At 38.8% G+C, this 22,862-nt stretch overlaps 1 protein-coding gene across 3 annotated transcripts in view; it reads left to right on the forward strand.

Moving 5' to 3' along the window:
* TPK1 (thiamin pyrophosphokinase 1) overlaps positions 1-22,862 on the forward strand; it is a 501,862-nt gene that overhangs the window by 318,259 nt on the left and 160,741 nt on the right. For all 3 annotated transcript variants that reach the window (XM_074988056.1, XM_074988058.1, XM_074988057.1), the window contains one exon: positions 11,967-12,113. In XM_074988056.1, coding sequence (XP_074844157.1) covers positions 11,967-12,113 — 147 coding nt within the window. The remainder of the gene's footprint in view (positions 1-11,966; positions 12,114-22,862) is intronic.

Here is a 22,862-nt window from a genome sequence, read left to right on the forward strand (position 1 = left end):
TGTTGACATGCTGCCAAACGAATGTGACTTGAGCAAGTCCTTGTGGAGTGCTGGGGAAAGGAGAGGGATTTGTGTCTGGTGGCAAGTGGTGGTTTTGAATCAGATTTGTCTGCTGTCTCGTGATTAGGTGGCGAAAGGTAAGCAGAAGTCCTGCTACAATGAATTACTTATGTATTTTAACAGCTGTGATATTTTTAAATGTGGGTCTTGAGTTCCCAGTGTTTCTTTTGGATCCCATCACAAAAAAAAATGAATACTTAGCACAGGCATGGTATTAAAGAACATACATTTAGGGTTGTGTGTTTGTCAGCAACACTTTCAAAGTCTTCTGCTTCTTTCTCAGCTTGTATCAGCCTGTTTCTCTTCTCAGTCTCTCTCATCAGAAAATACAATCACTAATACAGTTTTAATTTCGCTGTGATTCATTGGTCATGAGTTAGTATTGGGAACGGTGACAGGATAGCTTCCAAGCTGCCAAGAAGCATTCACTTCCTTCGTCTTTTCATTGCAGCTATTGCTATTATTGATTGAGTGCACAACTTCAGGCCTGTAGCATAATCTGCTGTTTATCAAGATACCTTTAACCAGTGGCAGGGGTTATATTGTGCAGACTTATTAAACCTTGCTCAGCTGTTACTACCTTTGTCAGTTAATTTGTTTTCCGTCATAGTTCATCCAGCTTTTTTCTCACCAGTCTGTTTTACACGGTCCTCAGCTTTCAGGTTGGAGCATCAACCTACCAGACCAGAGAATTGCATTATTCACTTTGGACCTCAGTGCAGTGAAGGACCTGGTCTTTGAAAGTAAAAGGGAACCTATTTAATCATCTCAGTTAAATTCTTTCGTGAGACCCATGGTTTACTTCATTTATTTTGCTGTGGTTGGTTTTTACTGGAAACTCTCATGCTCTCTCTCTTTATATTTTTTAAACCTACAGAACTTCAAGAGGCATAAAGCTTGATTAGGCCTTAGTGTATTTTACAGGAGAATGTCTGTTAAGATTTAAATTGAAAGCTTGATTTAGAAAATTACATAGGGTCTGGATCAAACCACATCAAAGACATGGGAAAGACTCTTGGTAACTAAAATGAGCTCTCTGTTGGGATCAGGTCATCTATTCCTTTAGCCAATAATCAGACATCAACAGAGTTTGTTGAAATGAAATGTGAGATTTAAACCATTCACAAAGAATAAAATTACTGTGGAAAAAATTAGAATAATTTTTCACTGAGCTTTTAATTGATTATGGAAATTCCATGGAGCAGAGACTGCATCTTTTTAATGTGTGTGCACTGCTCTGGTGCTGGATATAGATGCTACATAATCCTAATTGCAGTGGTTCCCAAATTTTTCAGTAACACAGCACACTTTAGTGACACAAACAATTCCACGGTGCACCTAAAGTTGCTGCAGCATATATGTGACTCTGAACATGTGTGTTCAAATATAGACAATAAAAATTTCAGCTGAATTGATTGCTCATGAACATCACATTTACTTACCTTTACTGTTATTAAGGTCTTACTAGAGGTATCAGAGGGTAGCCATGTTAGGCTGTATCTGCAAAAACAAGGAGAAGACCTGTGGCACCTAATAGACTCAGAGGTATATTGAAGCATGAGCAAACACATCTGACGAAGTGGGTCTTTGTCCATGAAAGCTTATGCTCCAGTAAATCTGTTGGTCTTACTGGAGAGGTTTGCAACATAGTAGTGCATACAACAAGCTAAACGAAAATCAAATTCATTAATGTTTCACATCTACACAAAATACACCATGAGCACAGACATATTTTCAAAACCTGCTCAAATTAACTATTTCTAACTATTCATAGCCCTAAATCTGTTCCACATGCAACATTCAGTTCAGGTGTCTGAATTTCACCTTTTTGTGTTGTGAATTTCATATTTGTAACAATATTTTTATTAAAAAATTGAACTGATAAACAATTGAAATTCAGTGGATCAGTGCTAAATTCAGTGGATCAGACCAAAGTAGAGTAAATAGCAATTTATCAGGTTAATGAGAAACCTGGACTTACTGGTGTGCAAAAAGATGGGCGAGTCGGGCGGGGGGGCAAGGCTGCTCCAGAGAGCAGGCCCCCCTCCCCTTCCTTCCCCTCCAGCCCACTGGAGTCAGGGGAGTGCTGCTTGAGGCGCAGCTGGGACAGGGTTATCAATTTCCTCCTGCAGTGGCTCTGCAAAGAGTGGCAGGGAGGGGAAACTGATGAAATTTCGTGGCACACTTGGACAGTTCTCATGGCATATCAGTGTATCACAACACACTGGTTGAAAACCACATCCCTCCAGAGATCACTGAGAAAATGTAAATATAACTTTCTTGCTGATTACTTAATTTATTTAAGTCTGGGCAAATCAGATCTGTACTGCTTTGTAAAATCAAGTTGTAATACTTGCAGAAGGGATGGACTATGAATAAAAGAGGAATAACTAATGCTCCTTACTATCCATGTTTCAATATAAACTTTCAGAGTCACATCTGCTGCAACAAGTTTAGGTGCTCCAGTTTTGGTTGACTAATTTTTAAAAACAAATATAGCATTTGTGAAAGATGCCTGGTTCATAGTTTTGAAACCTTCTTTTCGTCTATAGAGTAAGTACAGCGTGGGCAGCAACCAGGTAGACTCCCACATGCAGCCTCAATAGGTTGTAAGAAAGATTTTAGTGTTCACTTTTCCATTGAGAAAAGGCATAGTAGTAGCTGAAATTAATATTGTACTCTTCATCCCTAGAGTTTAAGGCCAGAAGAACTATTTTCATTATCTTGTCTGGTCTCCAGCAAAGCACCAGTCATAATATTTCACTCTAACGGGCAAAAAGGAGGAAGGAAATGCTGTTGTGTTTCTGTTTTGTGAATGGAGAACTAACTGAGATGCAAAGAGATTCAGTAAGTTGTCCAAGGTCACACACAGTCAATGGCTGAGTCAGAAAATAGACTCCAAGCCCATTGCCTTTAACATAGACTGCCCTTCGTTACTTACGGAACCTAAATCAAAGCTGCCAAATGCTGAGTTATGTGAAACAAAATAGTTTATTTATCAATAGATATTTTATGGATACAGATATTGACATTTAAGTGACTTCCATAAGGTTACTTAGGGGAGCTGAGAATAGAAAATCCCTTAACTTGCAATTTTGTGATCTATCTCCTTAGATCAGGGGTTCTTAACCTGTGGGGTACGCCTCCCCAGAGGAGGTGCAGAGGGGATACAGGGGAGGTGTGAGGTGCCTCCCAGAAAATTTATCTCAATTGCTTTCTCACTGTATAAAATCCTAAAGTTTAGAATTCTTTATAATTAATATTATGAATTAAAATTAATTGCTTATTTATTAAATATAGGGGAACTTGGGGTGAGATCAGATACTTAAGAGAATAATGTCTACTTTCACCATTAGAACTATTCGACTGTATTCCACCAAACTGCTTTAAACTGGTTACGACAGAAACTAACATCTTGCTAACAGTGTTACATTTTGGTTGGCTGATGCAACAAGAGGTGATATTTTTTTCCTCAAGGCTGATGCTTTTCAGAAATCAGGTCAGACACAATATTGCTCCTTTGTAGAATTACTGCAATCTTCACACACATCCCCTGCCTCGATTACACCTGTTCAAGGTCAGACGTACCGCTTTCTCTTGCATCACACCGAATTGTCGTGTACTTTGCCTACACGCACTGGTTCAGTTAGCAGTCTGTCTTCGGCGCAGGTAGCTGTTTTTGCTTTTAACTCTACCACGACTGATAGTTTAGTTTACATTCTTGTGTCCCCTCAAGAAGATGAGAAAATGTCAAAGGAAAACCTCGGTGCTTTTGATGTGTAAAAATTCTCTGTAATGATAACATGAGGCCTGCCAAACTCCAAGAGCATTTCGCAAATGTGCACCCAGGAAATTCTGGAGACTCGCTGGAGTTGCAGAAGCAGAAGAAAACTTGATTCCATTCCATCAGGCTCTTTACCTAAGTTGGGCTTTGGATCTACTCAGAAGCCACTCCTTGAGGCCTCCTACAAAGTGGCATATCTCATTGCAAAGAAATAGAAGCCCCACACAATCGTTGAGACTCTGATCAGCCTTGTGCCCTTCAACTGGTCGAAGCTGCTCTCGGAAAGCAAAAGAGGAAACATCTGAAATACCTCTGTCAGACGACATCAGCAGTTGTCGAAATTTTGGATATGTCATCCGATATTTTGGATCAACTCATGGAGGAACTCAAGAAAGTGACTCTGCCCTTTGGACTTCAGTTGGATGAAAGTACTGATGAGGCTCAATGCAGTCAACTCTTGGCTTTTGTGAGATACGCCACCAAAGCGTGCATCAAAGAAGAGTTTATGTTCTGTGAACCCCCGTTGGCTACCACAAAAGCTGCTGATGTGTACCAGCTATTTGACGAGTTCTTTTAAAAAAATGGACTGGACTGGAAGGCAAAATTGGGGTTCATATGCACTGATGGTGCGCCTTCCATGCTGGGGAAGAAATCTGGCTTGTGAGCTTTGGTGGATGTGGGGGCCCCACAGGTGGAGGTCATCCACTGTCTTCTACATTGTCATGCATTGTCATCAGAAACTCTTTCTCCAAGACTGAAATCAGCCATGGGTACTGCTGTTCAAGCAGTGAACTTCATCCAGTCTCGAGCTTTGAACCACGGACTCTTCAAAATATTCTGCCAAGAAGTTGGAGCTGCTCATGAAGTATTGTTATATCACACAGAAGTATGCTGGCTTTCACATGGAAGAGTCTTCACTCAAGTTATGGAAATTAGAACTGAGATAGCCATGTTTTTTTGAGAAAAGGAAAACAGTGTGAAGAGTTTGAAATGCAAGGTTTCATTCTGTTGTTGGCCTATCTTGCGGATACATTCTCATAATTGAATCACCTCAACATTTCACTTCAAGGGTCAGAAGTGACTGTTCTGGATGCAAATGAGGAGACTGCTACCTTCCAGCAAAAACTGGCTCTTTGGAAGAGACATGTGGCGAAGAACAATTATGCAAATTTTCCTACACTGGAAAATGTTCTTGTCTCTGGAGACAGTTTGTTAGAGACAGTCCCAGATTGGATTCAGGGTGATATTTTGAGGCATCTGGAAAATCTCATGGACTCTTTTGATAATTACTTTGTTAAAGACGAATTGAAAAATGACGAGTGGATTCGAAATCCTTTCACCTTTAATTTGGATTCGATGGATGATGCTGACATGCAAAAGGATGACCTCATTGATTTGCAGAGCAAAGCTTTGCTGAAGCAAGGATTCTCCAATCAAAATGTTGATGAATTTTGGTGCTCTCAAATAGCTGTCTACCCAGTTTTGGCAAAGAACCCTCTTTCAGCCTTGATCCTATTTGCAACAACCTATCTCTGAGAATCTGGATTTTCAACACTGGTCAGCGTGAAGACAATGGCTAGAATTTGGTTGGATGCCAGGCATGACATGCGCCTAGCATTGTCCAAGACTGTCCCTCGAATTTCTGTCCTTTCTAACCAAAAGCAGCAACAGCCATCTCATTAAGGTGGTCCTGAAAAGCTTTTTAATTAATTTTTTTTTGGGTGAATTGGCTACAAATAAAATCCCTTTATCATCTTAAGGATGGGAGGTATAAACATTAAGTTCGCTTTCAGGGGAGGTCTGAGGGCAAAAAAGGTTAAGATCCTCTGCCTTAGATCATCTTTTCCTTTTTGTCTTTCACTGTTAAATATGTTGCTAAGTTTAAACAGACTAACACAATCCATTGGCATATTATTGCTGCTATGATAGTGAATTAAAGCCTCCCTTCTTAAAATTGAAAAAGAGCTATGACTAGAAAAGTATCATAGCAAAAATATGAGGGAAGGCACATAAGAAGAGGGAGAGGCTCTTTGAAGGAGCCGGCAACTGACCTGGAACGAAATTATGTCAAGATTAATGGAATCAGTGAGGTGACAATTGAATTGATTGAGGATTATCAACGGAGATACAGTGACAGACGTCACTTGAGTCGTCTTTTTCCCTTGGAGAGTCAGATGGCTAGAGCAATGAACCAGCTCTTGCTAGAGGTAAGAGGGCTGTACCTGAGCAAACTTCTGATGATGATATATGATTGTTTTAGTAGGAAAAGAAAGGGCCAAAATGCAAAACAAAAAAAGTTTGTTTTAGCAGCAATTTGGCTTAAATTTATGAAATATTAGTGGATGATTAAATTTATATATCACAATGCACAATCAATTGACTAGTTTACATTCCAACTGGCATTAGAGAACTAAGAGGACTACAGAAACGTGAACTGAAATCTGTTCTGCTGTGGGTATCATCAAAGGAATTGTCCACTACTTGCCAAATGGCAGAATCCTCAGTGCTCCTGATACTCTATGAAGCAGAGAAAATACAGCCGGAAATTGAGATCGCAGGCTGAGTTTGCAGGGCTGACTGAGGGGAAAAAGTATTTTATTTTCTGCTAAAGTGATCAAACTTGGTACAGTGTCACCAAGAGGAAATAAACTTATCTCCATGCCATGTATCCAGTCATTTTTTCAGCATATAAATGCAGACATCTAGATATTGCTCAGGTATCTGACTCTCCAAATATCCCTCTTCATTATGTTTTGTAGCAATTAAATGAAACCAGTGCTCTCCAATAGCAGTGAGGGATGGGCGATTGTGAAATTTAGAAAAAAATTGTCAAGGACAAAGGGATAATCTCTGTACAAAGCAGAACGAGTGAAGGACAGGGGGAGTAAAAGGGAACCGCATTCTGCCCTTTTACAATCAAGTTTCTGACCAGGACATGGCACAGAAGTAGCACTAAAGATGGATGATTTCCATTGTCAGAGAAAGGACAGACAAAAACAAGCCCATGCTCATATGACCAATCTCTTGGGAGCTTTTGATGCTGTTGATGAGAAAGTGTAGCTGATTTGCGTATGACCTGTAATAGCACTGAACTGTGCAGCGCTAAGCTGGTTTGGTCCAGTCTTCTGCGAAAGATTTGAAAGTTTGGTCATGTACCTGTTCTCCCCTGAAAGCTTTATAAGTGGAATCATGGAAGGAACAGTCTTCAATCCTATCTTCTTCAGCTATTCTCTAAGGCTGTGTCTACACTTGCATTCCCCTTTTGAAAATAATCCCCATTTTTGAAAAAACCCTTCTTCCTGAAACAAAATAGGAAAACGGCTTCTTTCAAAAGAGCCCTGTCTACACTGGTTTTTTTCTTTTAAAAGAATTATGCAAATGGTGCATGCAATATGTAAATCAGTGCCTCATTTGCATTTTGGATTTTCATCATTTTAATTCCTCTTTTAAAAGAGGAATGCAATTTTAAACACAGCCTACGGGAGATCATAAGAGGGCATAGGTTCCAGTGCCACATATTTTTGAAAGTTAACTGAGTGAAGCTGACCCCAGGCAGAACAAGTGAAGCCCTTTGACGAATGGGCCCAGATCATTTACCTTGCCGTTAACAGAAGGCTATAGTGGTAGCACACAGTCTCAAGTTGCTGGAAGATATGTAGATGGAATCAGAAGTAAGAGATGCCTTCTTCCAACTGGTTCTTGGAAGATTGTGCTCTTTTCTTTTGAACAGACCAACCCACAGTGACCCTCGTGTTCATGATATACAGTACAATGAGCACAGTTAGTGACTCAGTCAAGCATTTAGCCAGACTGATTTTGTAGGTGCTGCATAAAAGTGGAAAGTGGGTGTTCTTGTGAGATTCTTAACTTTGGCATCAAGATATGACAGTGATGGTAATAATAGAAGTGTATAGATTGGAAACTTTTTTCATCCATTTCACACTGCTCCCTCCCCGTCTCCCTTTTACCTATTCCTTAAACACACAGTCTTTAATTTCCTAATTAATTTCTTGGTAATGAACCTGTCCACACCAGAAAGAAAGCCATCAGGACCAATGTATATGGAGGAATATTGCTGAAATCTAGTTGTCCATTTAAATAGTCTCAATAGGAAAGGTAGTGAAAAAAAAATGTGAGGCAGCAACTTGATCGTGATGTGATGGCAGCTTTTGTTCCCCATGGCTACCATGTGTTCAGAACCGAGTCTTATTGGGTAAGAAGAGCTGTCGGATCAGAGTACATGTTTTTCTTACACCTTGGTTGTATTTTTCCACTGTATGTTAGTAACTCCTGAATTCTTTTGTATCTTGAAATCACAAGTGCATCGTTTAAAGATGGATAGGTCTTAGAGAAGGTGTTGGGTGTGTGTGAGGAGTACGCTTCTAAGCACATCTGCTAAATGGCTGTGATTTCTGAGTAATTAAACTTTAAAGCAATTGTATTTTTGTTGCTGTGTGTGGAGAGTACTTCATGAAAAATTGAAGATGAGGGGCTGATGAACCAAATTGAAGATATGGAAGAAGCTATGCTTCAGTAAACATGATTTTTGGGACTCACCACAAGGAGTAACTGGGTGGAATTTTGTGGCTTGTATTATACAGGACATCAAAACAGATGATATAATGATCTCTTTGTGGCTATAAAATCTGAATCTATGAGAGGCTCTAGGCTTTGGAATTCATTTTTTCTTTGTCACATAGTCTAAAATAAACAATATTTCCTGGAGGGGAGGTTGGTTTTATTTGCCTATTTAGGGTACACTGCTAGTCATATCCATTGGCATGTCAAAGGCAGGGAAGGGTTTCTTGTTTGTTGAATTGTAACTTTACTTTGTAGGTGGGGTTGTGGCTTTTGGGTGGTGATTTATTTTTGTTTTTACACTCTGTGTGTGTGCGTGTGCGTGTGAGAGAGAGAGAGAGAGTGATATAAATAAAAGTTTGCATTGTTACCTAGTGTTTCGAACAATTCCTTTATAAATTGGAACAACATCTGCACTTGTTTGTCACTGTTGATGCGTTGCTTCTTTAGAAAGGCAGGAATGCTGACAATCAAAACAACAAAAATGTTCTCTCTTCCTACTTTTGTGATGCTGCTGCCATCATCACTTGTATATTCATCACAGTGCTATGTTTTGCCAAGTCCAAATAGTTTCTGAATCTTAGATGTAAGAATCATGTGAAAATGAGTATCTTTTTTTTTAATCCAACCCTGATATTTTATAGTTTTGTGCTCAACAGAATAGTCCTGTGAGGTTTAAACCACTAAAGTAGAACTAAACTTTTTTCAAGTTTCTGTGTTGTAGACTAATCTCCTAAAATAGTGTGGTGTCATCATTTTAAATGGAATAATATTTAGACCATTTAGTATGGTAGAATAGTATACTTTTTAACAGAAATGTAAAAAGATTAGTATTTTTTCTTATCAAGCAATCTTTTATAAGTATCACAAAATAATTCAGTCAGGATTTTACAGTACTATTTCCAATAGTCCTATAGCTCATGGCAAGAGGTATAATTTGTGTATCAATTTAAGAGCAAAATTCAGCATCCAAATTCACAGTCCTGTTGGGCGGAAAAAGTAAGGACACAAGTGTTGTGTATTCCTCTTGTCCACTCCAAATTGAGTAGTATACTTACATATTGTCAGATATAATATTAAGTTTGCATCATAAGACTTCAACAAATCACAATAGTGTTTCCCTTTCCATTTAGTGAAAGACAGAAAATATCAAAGCCCAAGGAAAGAAAATAATCTTTTGGGGTTCCCATATGGTAGAAAACCCATACCATAAAACTGAAAAGCAGTTGCTTAGCTCTCTGAAAATTGTATCATTGGGGCTAATTAAAAGCCCAGTCCTATAACTGACCATATGTTCTATGCAGGTAACCTCCTGAGCCTTTGCAGAGCCTCCTCCAAGTCAGTGGAGTTCCAGACAGGTGTAACATTTCACTCACATGCTGTCCATTGCGGCTTTGAAACCTCTCTGTCTTTAGTGATTTAAAGGAATTCTCTGTTTTTAAAAATACAACATCAGGTTCATCTTTGTTAAATAGGAATTGCAGTCAGTCAAACTAAAGCCATTTGTTTCTACAATAGAGTCAATGAAAAATGAAGCTTATTTTAGCCAGAGATCTAAGCTGTATAGCTTTATTAAACAGAAGACCAGTAAGACAAGCAGGGAAAGTGGAGCAAACCCCAATATTGTGCTGGTTCTATTTTAGAGTTTAGTGATCTTCATCAACGTGGGAAAATAATGTCTTCTCCATTGGAAGGCACTAGATTTTTCTCATTTAAATATACACGGCTAATGAAAAGTATTACACTAATTCACTGTAGGTTTTTGGGGGAAAGGATTCTTTTGGTGTTAGTTGAAGTGGCAATATTTGTGACTAGTGGAAAGCAGCTAAATTTGCATGCCGATTAATAGGCAATATAATCATGAAGTCTTATAGCTTGTGAAAAAAGAGAAGCTGATGTTTATTAATGTATCGTTCCAGATACACACGTGGTACCATTAGGTGGCTCGTGGGTTGAGTAAAATGTCATGTATTCACCCTGGCTGTAGACTAAAGGTGTGTAAAACTAGAATTCTACCAGATGACTATTATCACAGCAGATCTTTTGTTTCAAAGCCTTAGTTGCACCTAAAATGAAAATACCTTCTTAAAAATTATTACTGAGCACAACCGACCTATTTTATGGTACTAATAACACTTGCAGTTTACATATAGATGATACCTTTGGTCTGAGTATCTTAAAACCCTTTACAAGGACTGACAGTTGTTCCCATTTTACTGATAAGGGAAGGTAGAACATGTAGAGGCAGTACCTTGCTTGTTGAGTGACAGCTGACATTAGGACCAGACTCTGTGACTTATTCCAAGCAACGTTTTCTGCTGGCTAGGGAACTGGACATGTGGCCTGAGCTTTTGTTCATGGCTCCACCACTGAGCTGCTCTTGGTTGACATGGAAAGCACACAGGGCAAAATTCTGCCACCCTTACCCTGACTGATACTGAACTGATTAAGTAGATCGGATCAATTGATGTGTCTGCTCCTGGAGTAACATGCCATGTAACAAGAGGGCTGAATCCCAGGGAAGTAATTTTCTGTGCTCTAATATTGATAATCTTTAGTTGCTCTAATTGCATGTAGCAACTTAATATGCTTATTTACTTTCTTAAGATTTTCCATTTTTTGTTTTGTGAATAAATTACTTTTTTTAGACAATTATTTGAATTCTGTGTGCTAGAGAAGTGTCATTGTAAATGCCTGCCTAAAACAAGGCCAGCTATCAGATTACAGCTCGTAGTTTCCAAGCTATCTCCGAAGGACAGGTGAAGCTTGGGGGTTACCCCCACAGAGAAATATCCAAGTGTGTCTTCCTGGGTTTTAAAGGAGGCTTTATCACTTGGTGGTGATGGCGATTACCAAGGTATTTTTAAGGTTTTTGTTGTCCCCCACTTCCTGCACTTGGAGTGTCAGAGTGGATGGGCAGCCCTGACAGAGCATGTAATCCATAACCATTTATTCACTTTGGTTTTCCCGTTTGTAAAATGAGGATAGAATTTATACTAAAGTACTTTGAGATCTGTCGATGAAAAATACACTGTGTGAGTATGATGTTATAGCTGTTTTTTAATTATTAGATGAACCAGCACTAACCATGCATGTATAAAATATTAGTTTACTACCTGGCAAATGCATGAAGTTTTACTTACCCAGGAATTACGTGATAGTTTTCAGTGTTGCCAGAATGGTATTAACATCAGGCTCTAGTTTTGCTAAGAGAGCACAGAACAGCTACCTTTAGAGATGGTATTTTTGCAAGTAGATTATTTGAATGTTTGAGCTGCCAGTGAGTTCACGAAACACAGGCCTACATTAATTGAAGTTAGTGGAGTTGCAGACATGCTGGCAGTAGCTCATAGATATTGTAGAAGTCACCCAGAAGACAGACTGGAGATGGTATATTATTCCAGGATTTGGCAAAGATTGTCCATTTTGGAGAGAGCCTCTGAAGTTAAAACATTGTTTGTGTTCCCGTCATATAAATTGATGTTTTTTATTTGTTTAGAGAACTGTCCTTAAAATTCTTCTTTGTTACCTTTTTTGCTTCTAGATTGATGTGATTGTGACCTTGGGGGGACTTGGAGGACGCTTTGATCAAACCATGGCATCAGTGGAGACTCTCTTTCATGCAACTAACATCACTCCTGTTCCAGTTATAGTTATTCAAGAATGCTCCCTCATCTACCTACTTCAACCTGTAAGTGAAAAGAAGTGAGACCACAACAAACGTGAAAGTTGTTCAACCCTGCAGTTCCAACAGTCAAAACTGCCATTTCCTTCAATTCTACTTGCCTCAGGATTGTAGTATCAGACTCTAGATTTAAAATATATTGATAGCAGTTGGGAGATGAGTTAGGGTTGCAGGAATGGTGTATTTTGCACTTTCTGCCTGAAGAGATTAGGGTTAATGCAAGAACAGATTTTAAGTAGAGGGTGGGAAACATAAAAAAAGAATGAAAAGTTAGTAAGAGCCAAAACTTTTATTCAGCTTTGTGCTTCGTTATGAAGGGACTATTTTTGAACTTTTTAAATTACATTCCAACAGAATTTAGCTGCCTCACTCCCTTTGTTTTTCATTTTAAATAGAAGTGTATGTGACTGACACATGAGAGAGGAACTTAAGAGGGCTTGACAAACACGGTAGCCAGAATTCTCATATAGTGAGAGTGCTGCAATTCGTGACTGAAATCCAGCGGCAATTAATGAGGGAGTCTGTTTGAAAATGTGTTGATTTTGTGATCGGGTTTTTTATCCAATTATTGGTTCAGAAAATAACACAAATGATATTTTCTACAGCTTTCACTTTTAATATTTAATTTAGAAGCAAAATCCAAGTCAAAGAGCTTCCCTCATCCCCACCCCACCACCACCACCACCCCACTTCCCTATAGCAATTTATTGTCTTCTGTTTGGAAGTACTTTTTCTGATGATTGGGTTTCTAGAAGTTTAACAGGTCATATACTTTTATCCAGCTTGTCTTACATACTGAGATTCACTGGCAGAGTTGATGAGAAAGCCTGCACTATGCGTGTATGGTTCACTATAATCTGAGAGGCATTAATGAGGTTCTATAACAGATTGCAGATTTAAGTCTGCAGAAGTGAATTCTGCATTATCAACATGAGGCATTCCATCTGCAGGAGGGATGCTGGGTACAGGAGCTCATTTGCTCATATGACAAGAAATGACTGTGATTATCAGTTGCAGAGCTAAAAGGCTATATAGGGAACAAAATGAGGAAAAACCAGGGTTGAAGGATAATTGTGATCACATCTGAAAGTGGGAAGTAATTTATGCGTGAATCATTTGCTCATACTCTGCTGACACTAAATTAATTTTAGGTGACTTTTGAGAAGGCTAGTTAAAGCATTTTGAAGAGTTTCAGTAAGATTAGGAATGCCCAGTTTAACATTTAAAATGTTTGCTTTTATCATGTAGCTATTTTCATTCTTCACTCTTTTAATGAATGGCTTTTAAAATGTCAGAGTTTAGATTCTGAAGCAATAATTTGCCCCCTAATAAAATGAACAGGTGTGTGTTGGTGTGTCGGGGAGGTTGATAACCTTTTCCTCTTTTATTACACTTTTACGAAATATGATAATACTCTTACTCATTGACACAAGATATAAATTCTTTCACTCAGTTTCTGGCTGATGTACAGTATTGCCAGCTGATGACTTTTATAACTCCAGGCTGTTTCTAGTATTCAGAAATAAATGGCAGATTCTGGGGGCAGGAATCTTAAAGTTAACTGACACAAAATTCCATTCCATTGTTGGTTTAATCTTGTCATCTGTTATCTTCCATCCGTTTCCATGGTTCGGTTGGAAAGTAATTTTAGCCCTCAGATTTCCAAATGAGATCAGATAAGTAGTTTTTAAATACGATATTCCGAAGCTGGAAAAACTTTTTTCATATTCAATTCAATTAAGGCTTACAATATATTTTTCTCTTGTAAATAGCTACAGAAAATGGCAGCTCCTTTCTCTTTTTGTAATTTAAAATCAAGGTAGGGGAAAATTAGAGCACAGTGGAGACGAACTTTGGTCTTTTTACACAATGCAAGTCTGTGGGATAAAATTGGGATCTCATGATATGCTAAGGCAAATTATAAAAGGAATGAGGACTTTGATGACTGATAGGACAGTGTCCTGCAATATCCCTGAGAAATCCTACTGTATAAAGTTGAAGTATCGTTGGAGCCCACCGTATTAAATGTAAAAGTTAGGTATGATTGTGAGCCTGTATGATCAAACAACGTGGCATACAATACTGGACAATGTGACAGACAAGATTTGTTGTTATTGTTATTGTGGAGTGCCGGGTTGAGGGCAGAGAGCAATATGTGTGAAGGAAAATTCCTGGGAAATACTGAAGGAGGTGAAAGCAAATACTCTCTTAACATTTGGAAGCTATGCCCTGAGGCAAGATCCTATGTTTTCAATTTTTGTTTCTGGAAGCTGGAGCTCATAGGCACAAATTATACAAAGAAATAGGTTGATATGCACAGTTTGGGTTCTTACTCCAAGCTGAAGTTGTTAGGAATTTGTAACCAAAGAAACACTTCTTTGTTGAGTTTGAAAGACCAGAGGCCTTGCTGGAGTGGGGGTGGTCTCTGATGAGATTTATTGGTATACAAGTTGCCTTTAATAAATTTTCTCTGTGATGTTTTCACCATAAAACTAAATATGCTTGCTTAAAAAGAGCTGTGTTTCTTTTAACTATGGGCAACTGTGTGTTGACTGTGTTGAAGGAAAAGCAAAGCAGCAATGCTGGCTTGTTTAGGTACAATTTGAAAGCACAGGTTAAACGTCTTTAATTCATAACTCTGTTGTCCAGCAACATCTGTGGTCCAGCATGATTTTAGTTAGCTTGATGTCCATTGATCATGGGCGTGGCCAAGTTTCCCTGCAATCCCATAAAGTTTTCCCTGGTCCCATAAAGTTTGTTTCCAGCCACCAGTCCTGGCTTTCAGTGTTTGGGACTGTGGAGTGAGAACACAAGCACAGTTGTCCTTACTTGTGACAATGTCTTGATAGGTAATCCTTCGTGTTCATGTTACATGCAGAGTTTTCCCTAGTCCCAACTGTTAGATTATTGCATATTGCATATCTCATAGAACTGGAAAGGACCTTGGAAGGTCATCAGGTCCAGTCCCCTGCCCTCTTGGCAGGACCAAGCACAATCCCTTTTTATTTTTCTTTCCTTCTATTTGCCCCAGATCCCTATCAGACAAGATAGTCATACCCTGTCCATCCCTCATGCACAAACACTGGTCTTTATCATTTTTCTCAGGGTATGTCTTCACTATGTGGAAGATTGGACCCTGTCAGGGTTGATCTGGGATTCAGTTTTGTGCGCCTAGTAGGGACATGCAAAATCGAACTGTCTGAGGTTGGCAGTCTACCCCTGTATTGCTCAATATTGTGAGGAGTAAGGATGGTCAACAGGAGAGTTTATCCCATTGACTTCCCTCTGTGAGGACAGCCAGATAATTCAATCATAAATCAGTCGATTCCAGTTATGCATTTGCCGTAGCTAGAACTGAATCTCTACAGTTGACTTATTGTCTAGTGTACACCTGGTCTCACTCTTCAAAAGCCTGAATAAAGTGTAAGCCTTTCAGTGTGTCCTGAAGACCAACAGATTTGGAAGCCACTGCTGATCCCAGAACACTGGTGTCATGTCATCCCACTTGCTAGAGAAGCTGCTGCTGTCTAACACAGGTTTAAAATTCTGCATTGTCTTAAGATGTAGTCCCATAGAGTTCATTGCAATAACCTGCATTATAAGTTAATATATTTTTCAGAGGGTAGTTAATATTTAAGGTAAAACACTTGCCATTCCAGTCCACACAATGTGTTTCCAAATAAATTGAAAGTATGTAACTTAATCAATTTAATGTCAGGCTTTTATACTTCATCAGAATGATCCACTGCCTCGTTCATTGTTAATCTCAACAGGGTGAATGGACAGACCAAATTCTATGTATGACTGAATTTGCAGAAGTGGACAACGTGCTTAGGTCAGAGAAGCAGCAATGTCATTGGTACTTTTTAAGAGGTTTGTTTTTTGGGTCAGACATCTGTAAAGCGCTTCAGTTTTTTCAAAGGAAAGATTGCATACCAGTGGAAATTATATTTTTCAGTAAGGCACTGTCTTCTGACTATAAATAGGGAGTGAGGGTAGCTCAAGCAGGTGACATTTCCTTTGAAGCACTGTCCAATGTGATGATTTAAGCAAAAAAATAAAAATAGAATATATATCACAGCATGGAATAGTGATCATATTTCCTGCTGTGGTGAAAAAAGAATCCTTAATAAGGAGTAATCATTTCTTACGAGCAGGATATTTACTGTAACAGTCTATACTTTTATGATTGAAATTTTGCTAATGTCAGTTCCATTAAGCCATACCCTGACTGAAGAACATTAGGCCCTCAGAGTCATGTTTATCATGCTGCCCATGCTCAGTATGAATGGCTTAAGGTTTCACATACATACTTTCTCATTTTCTGGTACTGTGCTTCTCAGGAGTACAGAAACATTAGCTTCTGTACACCAAGCATAAATTATCTTTTATCTGTGAGTTTTATGGCAGTTTGTAATGCAAGGTAATAGGATTTATGACCAAGAAATGAGAAGATGTCCAAGAGTTAATGAGGCATGTCTTTTCATTATACTGAACGGAGTTCCGTTTTCCCCATGCAGGAATCCACTGTTAAGAAGTGAGAAGAAGTACTTCTACTTGTACTTGAAAATATGTTTCACAAGAATACTTTTGTCAGTTACTAACACTCCAGGAATGGTGTGTGACCTATTTCTTCCATGCTGTTATGGTGTTTTTCCTTCCCTTAAGAAGAAATGAGGAATGTAATAATACTCAAAGACATGGAGAAAGGAAAAGAGAATGCTGATGATATTAGGGATGTAACCTTGTTGTTAAATCCAAGGTCTAGGGGGTTGGTTTTTTGTGGTTGGCTTTTTTCTGTTTTGTTTTGTTCTGTTTTTCCCCCAGCTCTACTACTGGCTCAGGAGGTAGTCTAGAGCAAGTCACTTAACCTTTGAGTGCCACTGTGATCCTATCTATAAAGTGTGTAATGCACTTACCAGACTGGCAGCTGTGGACTTTATTTACTTTTGTAAAATACCATACAATCCTGATATGAAAAGCTCTAGAGAAGTGATAATAGGTGTAGTAATAATGAGCAGGCTTTTAATTAGCTTCCACATCTACACCTAAGTGAAAACAAAAGGAGGGCAAGAAGAAGTATCATTTCTTCATATCTACAGATTTAGGCTTTAATCCTGGCAGTGACTCTCAGTGACTCTACGTGGGTAGATGTCTACCTGTGAAGTCACTTCGGCTCCGCATAGTGTTTTGCAGGACTGGGGCCTATGTTCTTCCTCTCAGTTAATAGGCAGATGACTTGGGGCAAATGTCTGCCTGTTTTTCTCTTACTCTCCCACATGTCACTGTTTCAACATGTATCAAAACTCCTTACTGCTCTGCTCTTTATGTGACTAGATACAGTTGGTGCAGCATAGGTCAACAAGAAACAAATACATTTGATACTTGCTTTTCTGTGGTTTATTTTTGCCGTACCAAATTTCAACCTCTCTTTGCCTTGTTATCCATGTTGTCCATGCTTGTATGGAAAAAAATAGTATGAAATCCAGATAACGTGTTTGTCAACCTTTGTTTCCCTCAAGGGTCCAGTATCCTGAACTTCACAGAACAGGCGTGTGTCAAGCTATGTCTGTTCTTCGTCTAAGACTGGGAGTCTCAGCTTGAGTGGGCAGATGTGGACTATCTATAACTGAGCTGGCATGGCAAAACTAGGGTATCTGCAGTAGCCAAGCAGTGGTGGCATGGCGTAGGTATGTACCTGAGGCAGCCTCAGTGGTCCTGCTGCTATCGCCACTGCCCGCACTACCATGGTTAGGCTGTTTTTAGTGTGCTAGCTCAATGAGAGAGTGCGTGTACGTCTGCTCAGGGTGGGAATCACACCTCCAGCTCACTCCTCAGAGACCACTTTCTCTGAGTTGAAGCGTAGCTGTCAGATTAGTTCCCCACTGCCTTTTTTTCTGATATGAAGCAATGGCTAATGTCGTGATTTCACTCCTACTGAAGTTTCTAATGGGCAAATGTCAATTCTTGAGTCTCTCCTTAATCTTCCTATCAGAATTTTGCAACATCAGTCAATGTCTATTTTGAATGTACTGTTGCCATATTCTGAGGGGAGCCTCGCCTACAATGAAGCCAGGGTGGCCTCGGTGAAAGAGCTCCTTGGGCTTCTGTTCTAGAGATATCAAAATATTTATTTTTCTCCTCCTCTAAGGCTGCGTACCATTTCTGTTTCTATCATGAGGACATCACCACTCTGATCAGCACAACGAATCTTGGTTCTTCTGCTTCCAAAGACCTCTTTTAGTATAGCTGACATAACTCAGGACATTGCATTTTATGGCATTCTTAAGGATGAAATGGTCTGTTCCTGATATAGTAGATCTTCTTGAGTCTGTCATTTTTTGGAAATATCAGCCATTCAGGTGTAAAGAAGTGCCTCATGTCTAAAGCTAGCAACAGTGAAAATGGACTGAAGCTTTTCTCTGCGAGTCTGAACCTTCACTGAAGGTTCTGAGTTTGTTGTGAAATATGTTGCATTTGTAAGACTTCATAAGACTAATATACTAATATATTCTGGCCTCCCAGAAAAGGTTATAATACACCTAATGCGGATTGCATAGCAGATTGATTTATACTTAGAGCAATACTGAATCCACTTAATATCAGTAGAGAAGTATAGTATTATGCAGATTTTCAGAAGAATGTTTTAGAATAATCCTGAATTTTGAGATCATGTAATTTAAATGTATTGACTGAGCACTTGGTAGAGTAGATGGAGTGATTGTTTGCCGTGAATGTGAGCAAGTATTTACCAAATGTTTCTTTTTTATGCGGGCATATATGAAAAATTTTAATGATTTTATGTGCTGTGCATAAACAGACCTTCCATACACAACTATTCATGCAAGTGACGTCTGTGAATTCAGATGTCAAGCTGCACAAGCATGGGCTGTTCCCATGAGAAAGGGTAGCAGGATAGGGCACTGAATTGCAAGGAAACTTAAATTGAGTGCTTGCAGGATTCTAGGCTTTAACCGCTAATGAGAGCTGGATATAGCCAAACTGCCAAGATCAAACGAGGTACGTTTTTCATTACTGAACAAACCCGCTTTTAGCCATATCTTCTGTGATACAAGGGTAATATCTTGTGGCCAGTTTAGATTAATCACACAACTGTAATTCCTGTAAAGCTCCTGAGAGATGTATCTTCCAAACACCATACTGATTTCATTGGCATTCAACTAATTAGATTACCTTTGTGTTTCCTAAACATGGATGTCTGATTGTTTGAGTCAATACGCACACTTCACTGTTCTCCTATGCTTCTGCAATCAAATGTTCCTTCCTTGCACAAAAGTCTAATTACATCCCACAGCAGTCCATACTTGAGCCTATTGAACCATCCTGAGTCAAATAAATTTCCTCCTGGGAGCTTACTTACTTTGCTGTTGACCCCTAGATTTTACAATGGGGCTCAGTATTAACTTATCCTGATAACTTTATCCATCCAGTTTCATGGAAACAGTACTCTGTACCAAAGGAGGCTTTCTATTAAAAAGACTAATTTTATCAGGGCTGGGATTTTCATGTTGGCACTAGAGCTCTTCACTTTCTTTGTTATGATTTTTACTGATTACTTTTTGCAATACTCTGTTGCCCTTCATATGCGTGTGTGTCATGCAGTACTATTATTTTCATTTGCCATACATACAGTTCTTCGTACATGATGGCAGACTGGAAATTTAAAGGAAGGCGCTGAACATTTATTTAAAAATGAATTTTAATTGAGTTAAAACTGAAAAAGAATATAATCAGTACAGTAAATGTGGATATTTATTTGGACTTTTTGACACTGTCCACACATTTTCAGGTTTTATTCACTGTGCCACAGATTTTTATATTGATAGCATTGATAGTTCCTGACTGCACTCCAGGGGTTATGACTGAGTGAGAGAAATAACTGGAAGTATGGTCAAACGAGTTTGTTAGCCAACAAGATATGGGGAAGAAACCCTAAAAGAGTAGGATAAACACATTAATTAGGCCTTTCGGCTAAAAGGCTCAGCAGTGAGATAATTATTCTGAGTTTTATATTGTGTTTTTCAAGTTTCTGAGTTAACACTATAGATTGGTGGAAATAGATCCTGCCTCTTATCTCTTGTCTGGTAGTCTGTCTACATGCAAAAAAATATGGTGCTAATTCAGTTTAAATTGGACTGACGACTTGGCCCAGATTTTGATTTGAATTAGCAACTTGAGTTCAAGCCCATGCTCCTCTATATGCTTTACTTGAATGGCTGACCCCCGTTAAGAGTGGGGTTGCCATGTGTCCACTGCTATTGTAACCTGAATGAAATAATGTGAGTTAGCTAGACCAAATAAAGAACACCCTTTCCCCCCACCAGTGTAGACCTACCCTTTTTCCTGTCTTCAGACAGGCTTCAACAGTGCCCTATCCGCTAGACCACACTGCCTCTGCAGAGAACTTCTTTTCTCCATCCTACTGCTGTATTGGAGACGAATTTCTTGTAAGGGGAAACATGATATTGTTCTGGTTCGCTTCCCACTACTAGTATGAGCAGGTATCCCATGGTAGGTGGGGTATGTGAAAAGGTGATATTCTTCACCAGTGTCCTCCCTGTCATTGTATCTGTAGAGAAATTGGCAGCTGTCATAAATCTGTAATCTATACATACAGCTGCTTTTGGAAGGATAATAAAAAAATCTGAGAAGTCTCTTATATTAAAATTGTAGAAAGGAAAAATGACTACTCTATTTGTATTTTTAAACTGAATGTAAGCACCGGGAAAATTGAGATGTTAGAGACTGATGCTCAGTTATCTATCACAAGAACCAGAAAAATCAGAATGCTAAATATTGTCTGATAAGGCTTTAATGACTGATTCTTTTCTTTACAGGAAAACTCAATACTTAAAAAGCTTATCCATACTCTAGTGTCATAACTCTATATTGAAAAATGTTTTCTTAAACTCAATCCCATTGTGAGATTGCTCAGGTTTTTCTAATCCCTTCTAGTATCAATGTTAATTCTGTGTCTGCCTTCATGGTGGATTCAGATATGTATGGATTGACTACATTTACTTATTGTTAGTTTAGAAACAGCCTGAAAGGAGAGGTTATATTCAGTAATATCTGAGGCCCAGGGGAGAATGCTACACCACTATGATAAATGAGCATGTCCTTACTGACTTAGTAAGAGCTATTCAGTCTCACCACAAAAAGTGACTTTGAAACATGAATTTTCTCCTGTTACTAGCAATTTATTATTCTATCCCACGTAGATACATATTTAGCTATGTGAAAGCCATACAATTATCAGGGATCATTCCCTACTGTGTCTGCTGAAGTGCTGTTAGATACCCTGCTGAAGGCTATCACCATTAAGTCAATTGGAAATAAGAGGACTTCCCAGTGACTGGGTCTGTTGATTTCTGCAGGTTCTGCCCTGTAATACTAACCATGATAAGTATATATATTTTATTACAATGAAGCAAAGTACAATTTTGGAGATGGAAGTTTTGAAAATGATGGTGAAACTTTGATTACTCATTTATGTTCCATATTCTCTAACACAGAGGTCTACAATCTGCGGCTCCGGAGCCACACGTGACTCTTTAAGGATTTCTTCATGTCTCCGAACACTATAATTACAAAGTATTAAAAAAAAACAAAAAACAAAAAAACAAAAAAAACCCTGTTTATTTTCAATTAATGGTGAACGTATAAAAGCCCAACGGTGAACAACACATAGCTAAACAGCAAATGAGATGTGATCTCGAAATGTTGGATAAACTCCCCTTTTCATATGTGCAGTGCATTGTGGGATATCATATTGTATGTGTATTTTGATTGTGTTGCGAACAAAGTCTTGATTTTGAAAAGGAAAAGGAAGCTTGTGGCAGCCCTGCTGTGAAGGGCAACACACATTTTAAGACAGAAAACTGAAATTAATCATGAAGTAAAACTGCGTAATTAAAGTGGGTTCAGGAGTGAAAGTCAGGAAGACAGAGGTGCAAACACACATGTAAAGTGTGAGGTAATGGAATAAGCAAGAAGTTTGTGAATACCCTGCAGCAAATCTGTATCACATTATGAATCATTGTGTGCACTGCTCTTAAAACAGGGCTTACAAAAAGTATGGTTTGTCATTATTTATTAAGAACTGTCTTGTATTCACATGCACTGTGGCTCTTGAATTATTGAGTTTTTACCAAATTTGAAAAATATGGCTCTTCTTGCTCTTTTGATTGCTGACCCCTGCTCTAATATATCTCATTTTTATAATTAAAATATTCTATTCTTTGGTTATCAATTTTAATTATTAGCATCATAAAAATGGAGGGGTGGATGGGACCTTGAGAAGGAATGAGGTCAAGCCTTCTGCTCTGAGGCGGGACCAAGGGAATCCAGACCATCCCTGACCAATGTCTGTACAGCCCGTTCCATGGAAGCCTGTTGCAGAGATTAACTACCCTGATAGTTAGAAACTTCTACCTAATATCTAATCTAAATTGCTCTTGCTGCAGATGAAACCCATTACTACTAGTCCTGCCTTCAGTGGACACAGAGAACGATCAATCACAGTCCTCATCGTGACAGTCATGAAGGCGATTAGAAGGTGTGCCCCCTAGTGTTTTTTTCTCAAAACTAAAAGTGCCCAGGTTTGTTTTTTTAACGTTTCCTTATAGGTTAGGTTCACAAAACATTTTATCATTTGTGTTGCTCTCCTGTGTCCTGAAGTTTGGTACCCAGAACTGGACACAGTGCTGCAGTTGAGGCCTCACCGGTACCACA

This window comes from Carettochelys insculpta, chromosome 2 (assembly GCF_033958435.1).
Source record: "Carettochelys insculpta isolate YL-2023 chromosome 2, ASM3395843v1, whole genome shotgun sequence".
NCBI lineage: Eukaryota > Metazoa > Chordata > Testudines > Carettochelyidae > Carettochelys > Carettochelys insculpta.